A 13,756-nucleotide genomic window follows, 5' to 3' on the forward strand; every position below is an offset into this window, starting at 1 on the left:
GAACTTGGCATCACCTGAATAATGTAAGGTTGGTAAGTCTAAATTTTTCTGCAATACCAGTGCAGCGTTGCCGCTTTGGTCCAATTGGACCAAAATTGGTAGTTTCAAGTTAACAAATTGACTTTTGGTAGTTTGGTTGGTTTGTTCCGATATTTGTCATATTTTGGTAGGCTACGATATTTCTGAATACATAAGTATTTTTAAGAACAAAACAATTAAAATAATAACGAAAAAACTACTTATGTTAAGCCAAAATAATAAAACTACATATTTGCAAAATATGAAGATATTTTTCTTAAATATTTAGTTTAGTCAGGTAAATGTGTATTTGTTTAGTAGTGTTGAGTTCAAAAAATGACAAAGGGCTCTCAAAACTTTTATTTTCTAATAATATGTGTTAAACTCTGCTTCAATATTTCAGTTTCATATGACACTTCAAATGTCCAATTATGGAAATTAGGACGCGTAATTTATTTCTATATGAAACTTATTTGTGTTGAATTTTTTCGGGATAACAACACTTTTAGGAGTTTTATGCTCGTTAAAGTAAATTTCGGAAGAGGGCCTTATATGGGAGCTATGGTCAATTATGAATTGAATTTTTAGGTGTAATTTATTTGTAAAAATGTTATTTAATATCTATATAAATCAAGCATTTATGACGGATAATGTCTTATTTCTGGAGGACATTTATATGGTGGCTATGTGAAATACATGGACAACCAGCTAGACAGACGCATGGAAGGACATCGTTAAATCGACTCAAAAATAAATCTCGAAAACTGAACTATTTTAACATATTTATGATTGTAGTGTTATTAAATAACTTTCTTAATCTGGGTAATTTTATAGCAGCAATAATATAATTTTTAGTTAACTATTAATTTTGAAACGAATCAATATAGCATTTCCCAAATATTTTAAATTTGGTAGGTTTTGGTAGTTTTTTTTTTAATTAGAAATTTGGTAGGAAAAATATTTTATGAGTGGCAACGCTGCCAGTGTACAGCTTTCATGCATACACACTAGAAGAGGTGATAGTAGCTGATTGTTTTTCTATATGGAACTTTAGTGTATGAGTAGTGTCAAACTCCATATAAAAAAAAATAAGAAAAAATATTACTTGTAATGCTATCTATCACCTTTTTTCAGAGTGGATTATTAGGTTGGTAATTTTTTTTGTATTTGTGTGCAAATGGAATAAAACTTGTCGCCGGTTCTTTGATTAATTTCTTAATAATTGCAAAAAATCTTGAGAAGCTTGTTGAAATTTGATACAAATAATTAAAGTCACTATTAATTAGGACAGCAAGTGAAACCGCGAAGTGAATAAAATAATTTTTATGAGAAAAAATATTCTGGACACAAGGATCAACCAAATTTAATACTCATCATCATGGGTTCACATCAGTACCAAATTGCAAATTTGCTTGAGAAGGTAAATTATAATTGAATGCATGGATAACAGCAAACCATAGATTTGTATATATATGCACATATGTATATCTAAATGTACATACATATGTAGTTATATTTATATTTGTATATATTTTCAATAACCAAGTATCTCATAGAATTTAATTATATTTGTAAAATCAAACAGAAAAACATGTTCAAATACACATTCTAAAAACGATAATTGATACAAATTTCCAGATTTATTACCTAAATTGTCCAAATACGTTGCTTAGCATTAGATAGCTGTTTATAAAAACATGTCCGACCCAAAAACAGTTCTTGTTTTTTTTTGTCTAGAACACAGGTATAATAAATAATCTTAAAAACAGATAGCTCTTTATAAAAACAGTTCCTGTTTTTTCTTGTCTAGAACACAGGTATAATAAATAATCTTAAAAACTTCTTTTATGGGCGTTACTTCGGATCTCAACTAAATATAGGATGATAGTATAATAATAACTGGAGGCGCAACGGCTTTAACGTTTCGTGTTGCATTCACTTTCCTCTTGTAAATGCATTTTTGTTAAAAGGAACATTTTGAGAAATATTCAAACAAAAGGTTATTTTTTTAATTTATTTATCCATATTGTAATACAAAAGCCATCCGGCCAAAAAAACGTATTACATAGCAATATAATCCTGATAATTCATTAAGCTTTGATTCTTATAGGAACCGCAGTGACGGACAATACAATAGAATCACTACATATACATTTAAGTAAATCATTAAAACTACAGAATTTAGTTCAAAAATTTAAATTATTTCAGTATATATTAATGCCTATGGTGTACACAAAAAATAAATAAAACTAAAATAAAAAATTAACACATTCTTATGTTAAAAACTATGACAAATATAAAAAAACTAAATGAGATACGCGACATTAAAATAGAATCAATCAGTCTAATACTTATAAAAATTAAAGAACATCTTAAAAACGCATCGTTTTCCTAATATTTTGTTGCATAACCATTATTTTTGATAACAGCATAACATCTTTTTGGCATTGAATTTACCAATCGTTCGCATGTAGAACGAGGAATATCGTACCAGATTTCCTGAATTTTTTGCCGTAATTCTTCCTTGTTTTTCACTTTTTCAGGTCCAAGTTTATCTTTGACTATTTTCCATAGGTTTTCGATAGGATTTAAGTCAGGGGATTGCGAGGGCCACTCCATAATATCAATTTTGTTATCTGAAAACCACATTTTCGCAAGACCTGAGGTGTGCTTTGGGTCGTTATCTTGTTGGAATACCCATTTTAAGGGCATACTCCATTCTGCATGTGGCTTCATAACATTTTCCAAAATATTCACGTACAGGTGCTTATCCATATTTTCCTTAATCCAGTAAATTGGGCCAACGCCATACCATGTTTGAACGTTTTGTTGTATACCGAGGATCTAATTCAGCATTTTTTGGACGTCTGACCCATGTTTTACCATCGCTACCAATCAAATTAATTTTTGTTTCATCCGTCCACAACACATTTCGCCACTTTTTTATATTTTCCGGGCCACACCAATCCTTATGTTCTTTGGCAAATTTCTTTCTTGCTGCCACGTGCTTTTTAGTGAGCATATGAACTTTTCTTGAAGTTCTGCCATGCAGACCAGCACCCACCAATCTTCTTTGAATAGTTCTTGTGGATACTTCACAACCAACCTCCTTCCGGATTGCGTCAGCGGACTTAAATGGATCTCGTTTGGATATTATAACAATTAAATTATCTTCATGATGACTAGTTTTTCGTGGTTTTCCTATTGAACGTGGCGGCTTGCGGATGGATAACGCATTGAAAACAAATTTCTGGGATCGTCCTACTAATTTAGCAATTTCACGTTGAGATCGGCCGGAACAACTTAAATTTTTAATAATTTTCCATTCTTCTTCAGTGCAATGTTTTGCGTGACCCATTTTTTGATAAATATTTTATTACCGATAGCTAATATTTAATAATTACTATTAAAATATTTTCTCATTAACAAAAAAATCCAAAAATGAAAAGTCAAAGCCAACTTTTAATTTAATTTTTTAAATGTGATTCTATTTATTGTCGCAATGTATTCAACAAAATTTACGTTTCATATCATTTAATTTGAAAAGTAACAATGTTATTAATATTGTAATAAGTTGTAATTGTAAGCGTTGAGCACATAGACAAAATTCAAAGGCAAAATAAAAATAGAGTTTAATATATTATATATAAATCATAGTTTTATATGAAATATTGGTAGTGATTCTATTGTAATGTCCGTCACTGTATATAAATAGTCTACACGTTTTTTGTGGTACACTGGTTTCTTCTCTACATGTGCACAATATAAAAAATATTTAAAAATTCTTTCCATAAAAGTGGTAAAAAGCGTTTTAAAAGTGGTCGATAGAAAAAAAAACTTGGAAAACGACCTAGCGTAGGTTATAGGTCTTACTGAGTATATTACAAATTGTGTCAAAAAATTTCAGAAACACCCCCAAATTCAGAAGTTATTCTAAAAAACCGTTTTCAGTGATGTTCGTCAACTTATCGATCTGTAAATCAGTCAGTTTTTGTCCGATTTTAAATTTTTTAACGTGTTTGGAAAGAAAACTGATTACGCTTAAAAATGACATGCATTTGTTGATACATTTTTAAGTTATAAGTATTGTTTTTGTAAAGAATATTTAAAAGCGAAACAAAATTGATCAACTTTTTTGATTTTAGGCGCTTTTCATTGATTATTTTGAAATGAAAGCTTATAAAAATGTACATCAATGTATAAAGTAAATTTAGTTCTTAACAACACATTTTTCAAATCAGATAAAAACTGTAAAAGTTATTCAACTTTTCATTAATACCTTTTTTAGTATTTTCTGCCCCAACGCATATAAATAAAAAAAACTATATAAAAAATAAATTTGTAAAATTTTTAATTTACAAGTAAATTTTTTTGAACTTTTTTCGAAAAAGTATAATAACTTTTGCAAATATAAACCGATTTTAACAAGTATGATCTCATTTTTGCCTATATAAAATTGTCTTTAAAATAGGTCCAAGAAAATAGGCTTTCATAGAAACAAATTAAAATAACTATTGTTGAATTTGAATAATTACGAAAAAAATAAAAAATAAAGCGAAACTTTTTATAAAAACTTACACAATTTTTTGGAATATACATTTTATGCATACATTTTATAAAAGCTTTATTATTTGCCTATCCATAATGGTTTAAAATTTTGAAATCAGTGTAAAAATGTATGAGTTAGAGGTACTAAAGTACAACGACCTACTCTAAAACAGTTTTTTCAAAATAACTCAAAATCTCTGAAAATGGTTTTAGTATGTCCTCATCTAGGCCTACATCCCCCACACTATGAAACATTTGCTGCAAAACATTATTAAATTCTTTTTTGAAACTGCATTCGTGTCCACACACTGTTTTTGCTTTTCAGTTTTTGACATTTCTGTACAGTACGAATACGAACGAATAAATGTGTATGACATACTCAACAAAAACTTCATGTACATGTTTTTCATTCCTCTTTCCCCTTTCATCAACAAACTCAAATGTTTTGCAGCAAATGTTTCACAGTGTGGACCGGGACTTAAAACTATTTTTAGTTGTTTGCAAATAAAAAATAAATTAAATTTCCGGTCATCATCCGGTCAATACCTATGTATATGTAAAAATGGATGTATGTTCCGAATGAACTCAAAAACGGCTGGACCGATTTTAATGAAATTTTCAGGGAATCTTCAGAATAGCCTAGCGGGTAACACTCTAAAGTCAGATTTTTGATTTTCGGTCTGTGGGCGGAGGGTCGTGGCATTATCAAATTTTTACATTATACCGCTAATACCATCTATATATATTTATTTATTTTATTCAGTAATAAAAAGCCAATTTGTCCAAAATAATATTACATAGTAATACAATAAACCTAAGTATAAAAACAAGTAAGAGTGCTATATTCGGCTATGCCGAATCTTATATACCCTTCACCTTTGTTGTGGATGCATTATTATTTTTTATAATTAGTATATATGTATGTACATTGCCCACTTTCAGCGTACAGCATCCTAAATTTATCAAGAACACAAAAACAACAACAACGCCAAACGAAACAAAACACCAAAAGAAAAAACAAAATACGCAAGGCAATGAAACCAACACACATCCAAACATACGTTTAATTGTATAAAAAACAACAACAACGCCAAAAGAAACAAAATACGCAAAGCATGCACATTCAAACATACGATTTGTTGATTTTTTGTCAAAAAAACCAACACACAACCAAACAAACGTTTAGTTGTATAAAAAACAACAACAACGCCAAAAGAAACAAAAAACAAAAAAAAAACCAAATACACAAAGCTTGCACATCCAAAAACATACGTTTTGTTGCTTTTTTGTCAAAAAAACCAACACACAACCAAACAAACGTTTAGTTGTATAAAAAACAATAACAACGCCAAAAGAAACAAAAAACAAAAAAAAAACCAAATACACAAAGCTTGCACACCCAAGCATACGTTTTGTTGTTTTTTTGTCAAAGCATGCAATACATTGTGTTTTTTGATGAAATTTTCAGAGGTTGTCTCGGATTTTTGCTCATATCTCCGTTATTTATGGACGGATTTTGCTGATTTTAAATAGCAAAATTCTCGAAAGTATGTCTGACAGAATTGTTGAAGATTTGGATCCCGGAGATATCTGGGGCCTTCAGAAAATTGATTTCAACAGACAGACAGACAGACAGACGGACAGACAGACAGACAGACGGACAGACAGACAGACAGACAGACAGACAGACAGACAGACAGACAGACAGACAGACAGACAGACAGACAGACAGACAGACAGACAGACAGACAGACAGACAGACAGACAGACAGACAGACAGACAGACAGACAGACAGACAGACAGACAGACAGACAGACAGACAGACAGACAGACAGACAGACAGACAGACAGACAGACAGACAGACAGACAGACAGACAGACAGACAGACAGACAGACAGACAGACAGACAGACAGACAGACAGACAGACAGACAGACAGACAGACAGACAGACAGACAGACAGACAGACAGACAGACAGACAGACAGACAGACAGACAGACAGACAGACAGACAGACAGACAGACAGACAGACAGACAGACAGACAGACAGACAGACAGACAGACAGACAGACAGACAGACAGACAGACAGACAGACAGACAGACAGACAGACAGACAGACAGACAGACAGACAGACAGACAGACAGACAGACAGACAGACAGACAGACAGACAGACAGACAGACAGACAGACAGACAGACAGACAGACAGACAGACAGACAGACAGACAGACAGACAGACAGACAGACAGACAGACAGACAGACAGACAGACAGACGGACATGGCTTAATCGACTCCGCTATCTATAAGGATCCAGAATATATATACTTTATAGGGTCGGAAATGAAAAATGTAGAAATTACAAACGGAATGACAAACTTATATATACCCTTCTCACGAAGCTGAAGGGTATAACAAGGTTTAAATATTCAATAAATTTCATGTTACAATACTTTCAAATGGGCTCCCCAGCCGTGATAAAAAATGTATAGATAAGTATGTCAAGATTTAATAGAAAAAAAGAGACAAATGAAATACGGCCCAGTTAGGGATAACGAAAACAAGAACAATATTAATTGAGGAGATCACAAAGGAAAAATATTGTAAAAGTTTTACTCTGAAAACATTATTAGAGTGCGTGAAAACACGCAACTCTAATGCAGACTATTCCAATAACCTGTGATCCTAACAACGAAAGACCTACTGAAAAAACATTTAAATATCCTAGGGGGAACAAAGGAGGATTCCTGTTGCGAGGAGAAAAAATAAATGCATCGCATATAACAGAAGGTCTACCAGTTTTCATAATTTTATAAAACTTCAGCAAATTACGAAACTTTACAAATTCATTAAAAGAACAACCAAGAAAGCATTTCACAGACACGGAAATATGTTCTCTACGTCGAATGTTAAAAGCAAATCTAACTATCGAATTAACCAAGCGCTTCAATCTAGTTAGACACAAACCGATAGTCCCGGATACAACTTCAAAACAGTAAAGAATCTGTGGCATCAGAATCGCGTGTGCTAATTTTGTTCTCACATCCTTAGATTAAAATAGATTAGTACGATAAATCTTACGTAAAGAACCCCAAATTCTACCCGACACAGTGTCAATATGATTCTTGAAGGAGAGTTTAGAGTCTAGAACCACACCCAAACATTTATGATGTTCAACAAATTGTATAGAATCATCACCTAAGAACACATCTAAATTAGAAAAGAAACGGTTAGTAGGACCAAACATCATGGCTTTAGTCTTAGTTGTGTTAACCTTTAATGAATTGGCAGTCATCCAAAGTCTAATATGCTCCAAATTAGAGTTAATATCATTCTGGTCTGAGATCATCTGGAATATGTACAACTTTGACCTTAGGTATGGGAACTATACGCGCTACTTTCCAGCAGAGGGGAAAACTGAGAATGTTAAAATTGAATTTACAAAATGAAGAATCACATGGGATATATATGGGAAAATCATTTTTAAAAAGCAAATTGATAAACCATCAGTGCCGACAGACTTGGACTTAACTTTATTCAAAGCTTCTAACAGTTCTAACTCACCAATACAAGAATAAGAAAATCCACCAGGGCCACCAAAAACATTAAAGTCAAAAAGGTCAGAAACAGGAAAATCAGAGCCCGCAAAAAAACTATTAACTGTATTGGAGTCAAATGCCAAGTCAGTATCATCAACACCAATGCAACCGGAACCTCTAATAACCTTCCAAAAACCGGCAGAATTAATGTTACCAAAAAGCCTAGTAAAGTGTTTCCTCTTTTCCCTACGTAATTACCCTTCGCACGATTACGAAGCTTACAATAAGTTCTCCAATTTAAATCAGAGCGATTGGACTGAAATGCAGAATAAGAAAGATCACGTAAGGATCTAGCAAGTACAACATCACGGGACTCCATATATAAAAAACTTCTGGACCGATTTTGATGAAATTTTCAGGGAATCTTCAGAATAAACCAGCGGGTAACACTCTAAAGTCATATTTTTGATATTTGGTCTGTGGGCGGAGAGGTGTGTAAAAATCTAATTTTTACATTATACCGTTAATGCCATTATATATAAAAACAGATGTGTGTATGTATGTTCCATATGGACTCAGAAACTGCTGGACCGATTTTGATAAAATTTTCACGGAATCTTCAGAAAAGGTAACACTGTAAAGTCATATACATAAATAGTTTTTTTTTATTTCCAACGTTCAAACAATGACAATTTTCATTTTGTTGCTTAACATCATTCTAAAAATTAATGATTTGGTGTAAGCGAAAAAAGGAATACATTCCATTCGTTTATATTATCAATCGATGATAAACAATTTTGTTTACTCTTGCAAATTAGGTGCATGATTAAAAAATTTCAATATGAAATCTATTAAAAAAATAATATTTTGAATAACTCTCCGCATATCACTTTTAATAAAAATAACGGTTTTATTCAAATAAAGTTTGTTTTCGAAAAGGCATCTACGTCTAGAGTCGCAGAAACGGGAAGAGAACGAGAATCACGGCTTCAGCAAATGCGTCGCAGTGCATCTTCATCGAGTGCTGCAGAAACACCTCAACAGCAAATAGTTGTTCGCTCCCGAATGGCTCGATCAAGATAAAGAATCGATTTAAAGTTGCCCGGATTTTATTACAGTAAGTATGATCACTACAGGAATCACAAGGATGTACTAATTGGCGCAATGAACAAACATTACTTACATTGCAGCATTTTGAAGTTCCCTAAAGAATCCCCGGGAATGTGCTGTTCGAACGGTAAAGTTATTCTGCCACCAGTTATTGAGCCGTCTGAGCTGCTACTAAGTTACATTTCCGGCTTCAATCCTATTTCCAAAACCTTCAAAATATCCAAAAGTACAACACATGCTTTCAAATGACATCGGCTTGATCCCTTCACAAATTAGATTTCATTTCCGGACTTCTGCCAAATGCAAATGAATATTCAAGACGTTGTCGACAAAGTATTCCCAAGTCTTACAACGAACTACAACAATTCGGATTGTCTGTGGGAACATGCAATTTTGGCACCAACAAATTGTGATGTTAACATGATGTTACAATTGAAACTGCCTGGCAAAACAATAAAATACAAATAGATTGACACAGTAATGAACGAAGAACAAGCCGTCGATTATCCTACTGAATTTTTGAATTCATTGGATCACCGACTTTGTCCGAAACTGTAAATTAAAATCGAGATACAATATAAAACATATGTTTTCTAAGGGCCAGCAACGCGGACCGGGTTCAGCTAGTATTTCATAAAAATGGATGTGTGTATGTATGTTCCGTATGGACTCAAAAATGGCTGGACCGATTTTGATGAAATTTTCAAACCTTTTGGGTAACAGTGTAAAGTCAGATTTTTGATTTTCGGTCTGTGATAAACAATTTAGTTTACTACTTTTAATAAAAAATAACGGTTTTATTCAAATAAAATTTGTTTCCGTCTACTTCAAGAGCCGCGAATCACTGCTTCACAAATGCGTCGCAATGCATCTTCCTTGATACATGCAGAGACACCTCAACAGCATATCGAAAGGCTAACCAGAAGCCAATCACCCCCGGATTGGCTGTGGGAACGTGACATAAAAAAATTATGATGTTAACAAGCTCGATGACCAAATACAATTGAAAGTGCCTGGCGAAACAATAAAATACAAATCGATTGACACAGTAATGAAAGAAGAACAAGTCGTCAATTATCGTACTGAATTTTTGAATTCATTGGAATCAGCCGAAATGCCACCACATGTATTAACATTGAATCAAATCAACAATCGTTCAAATTCATTTGAATATGCTGTTAAAAAATCCGTTGCATTGTATGAAGAGCTTTTCAAACAACAAGAAGCGGAAATAAACAGAAACGAATAACAGATTTCTTTTTTGAAAACTAATTGCATTTTTTTTTATTTTTAAATTACTTTGTTAATTTTCATGAATTTTTTGTTATGTTTTGATCTTTTTATGTATTGGAATAATATTTTGTTTTCTTAATAGACATTTTTTTCTTAATTTTCGATAAGAAATAATTTTTTAGTTGAGTTTTTTAATTTACTTTTGTTTTAAGTTTTTACAAGTTCAAATAAAATAAGTTTACTTATTTACTAACTTACGATTTAACGCGATATTTAGGTCCCAATTTCGTTTTTGTTATGTGACTGATGTATTGTTTTACACGAAATAAAAAATTATTGGCCCACAGAAGCATTTCGTTCTAAATTAGAACCTCGCTTTACGCGAATTTGATTTACACGCAACTTTTTTGGGCCCAACAAACCGCGTAAATGGAGGCTTACCTGTATATTGTTTGTTAATGATTTAATTTAAACAAATTTTTTTACATACATTAGAAGAAGTTTATATTTATTTTATTAAATTTCAATGTTTTTTTGAAAATATATTTTTTATTCTTTTGTTAATAATAAATCAAGACGAATTTACTGTACAGGTGGCGTTGATATTACAACAAGTACAACATTGCAAAAACAACATTGTGTTTTATTGTTGCTTGAAGGGCAAATGTGTCAAAAGCAGCTGATTAAAACAAAACAAAAATAATAATCAATTTAATAAAAAAGTATTTTTATAATGTTTTGCAAAGAAAAACAAGAAACGGCTGCAACGAGAACATACCACCAAAGAAGTATTTGCTCGAGGTTATTCAAGCATAGGGGCGAAGAAGAAATGTGCGACCTGGACAGTCGAGAAACAGAGATTTTGTTCATTTTGCTAGTTGTGATAATGATAAAAAGACGCAAAACGGGTCGTGTTGATAAAATATTTATCCTCATCATCCTTGTACACAAAAATAGCAAATGTGATTTTATGGGCATATAGTGATTTTCGTTACGGTGTTGGTGGATATGCTGCTGCCGGAGCCCACATATGTATAAGGGCCATGAACATATAACCTACTTTCGTAGGGCACAATCTTTTTAAGCACTCATTTGATTTACATTTTTTTATTATATTAGCAACACTATTTCTGCTTTGTAGTTGACAGAAATAGAAATTAGTTTAATTCGGCTACAGCGGCAAAAGCAATCGTGTGGTCGTGTAGCTGTGCTGTCGTCAAAAGAATCGTCTTCATATAAACGTGTGTATTCTAATTTTGACATATTGCAGTTGGTAGCCTGCTGTCTTCAATGTGTTCCATGCATTAATACAGTATTGTTGAACGAGTGCGAATTGTTTGATTTGCTTTTATACGGTATCGAATCCTAGCTGTGTAAATTTTGCACCCATTTTTGCCGAATTATCGGCTGAGTACAATTTGGAAACAATTTATGTAGGCCGTTTTCCCGAAAAGGCTCAAAATTATCGCATCTCGGATTGCAGTTTGTCACGTCAGCTACCAACTGTTATACTGATTCAAAATGGCAAGAGGGTCGACCAATGGCTGATGCTAAAGGCAAACTGCAAAAATTCTTTTCTCGGACAATTCTAGAGCCGCGTTTGGTCTTAACAATTTGTACAAACAATGTGTAGAGAATTTAATACCTGTCAAGGCAGCCAAACAAACGGCTTCTATTAAAAAGGCCCAATAAATAAAGAAGAACACATCATAAATTTAGGCCCTAATTGTGTAAATCACTTGCGTTAAACGCTTCACCAACGCTGTTGTGAACGCGTAACAAAAAATATCAAATTTTATTAATCACTACGTCATTGCGTTTAGTCAACGCCGAAATATTACGATGTTACTTCTATTGTCAAATCTCTACGTAGCCGTGGTTGCCATTGTATAAGTTGATACTAAAATTTAAAATAAAAACTTGCAAAAATATGTACTTATATAGTGTTGGCAATGCTGTAAGCCAAACGGCTGTGTGGCGTTTATTTACTTTTTAATCCATAAAATATGTGTAACAAAATAAATGTTAAAAACATAAAAGTAAAGTAAACAAGTGATACAAATATGTTCGCGCTAATGGATATGTCGTCTTCTTCGGATGATGAAGACTCTGAGCATCTGGAAGCTCATGGCAGTCATTTGATGATATAACTGATACGAGTGGTGGCGACGAAGCGAGTACAGGGTTATGTGGTTCGTTTGCATTTCCGACCTTTACACCGTAGAAAATGCCAGATGGATTAGCAGCCACATTAGTAATAACAATAATATCAACTGCTAATTCAATTGGTGTTAATTCACTACACAGAAAAAACTATTTCTTAAACCGTTTCAATTCAAATATTTGTCACATATTGAACTGGTTTGAATTATTTCATAATTAAATCATATATTTTCTATTGAATTTTGAGTTTTGAATTTGATTATTTTGACAATTGAATATACAATTTTCGTTATTGGTTGAATTTCAAATACAAAAATTATTGAATAGATAATTTTCGTAATTGAAAACACTTTTTTGTTATTTTTTGTGTTTCAATTACGAAAATTATTTATTCAATAATTTTTGTATTTGAAATTCAACCAATAACGAAAATTGTATATTCAATTGTCAAAATAATCAAATTCAAAACTCAAAATTCAATAGAAAATATCAAGAAATTTTGTTTTTGAGCAAATGAATACTTGATTTAATTATGAAATAATTGAAACCAGTTCAATATGGGATAAATGTTTGAATTGAAATATAATTTTTTCTGTGTAACCTCCGACAGTCCACCACCAGTTTGTCGAATACTTGTTTTATTTCTCGAAAGCTTTTTTTAGTCTGCCCCTGTAGTCAGTCCAAACCTAAAGTAGATACGTTTATTTCAAAATCAATTATATTTAAAAAATGTTTTCAACCCACCTTCCTCCATTTCGCGGATATTCTAATTGGTGGGCCAATTAGAATCAAAAGCAGTTTTGAAGTGCCCTCCCAAACATTTTCAACACTTGCCTTTGTACTGCCAAAATTAGGCATTCCGTGTGCCACTTCTGGATGCTTCTCCATTTCTGACACTAGCAACTCTTTGTTTGCCCTAAGTATTAATACTTTATTACAAATGGTTATATTTACTTACATCGTTATGTTAAACAATTCGTTTAAATATTTGTTTTTTTTTTATTTAACAATATTTTACCACTTTTTAAACTAACGCCAAGAAAATTGATGCGTCAAATTTAACGATCAAAGTGACAAAAAAAGCCGGCGTTGCGTTTTATAAAATGTACAATTTCAAACAATTGCATTCACAATAACGTAAGAA

General features: G+C 32.3%; 1 protein-coding gene across 1 annotated transcript in view; it reads left to right on the plus strand.

Moving 5' to 3' along the window:
• The first annotated feature begins 1,155 nt into the window (after positions 1–1,155).
• The window catches only part of Cand1 (Cullin-associated and neddylation-dissociated 1), a 188,145-nt gene continuing 175,544 nt past the window's right edge, over positions 1,156–13,756 (plus strand). Inside the window, exon 1 of the mRNA XM_065502630.1 lies at positions 1,156–1,438. Within this exon, the coding sequence (XP_065358702.1) occupies positions 1,397–1,438 (42 nt within the window). The 5' untranslated portion in view covers positions 1,156–1,396. The remainder of the gene's footprint in view (positions 1,439–13,756) is intronic.

Source organism: Calliphora vicina, chromosome 2, assembly GCF_958450345.1.
Source record: "Calliphora vicina chromosome 2, idCalVici1.1, whole genome shotgun sequence".
In the NCBI taxonomy this organism is placed as follows: Eukaryota; Metazoa; Arthropoda; class Insecta; order Diptera; family Calliphoridae; genus Calliphora; species Calliphora vicina.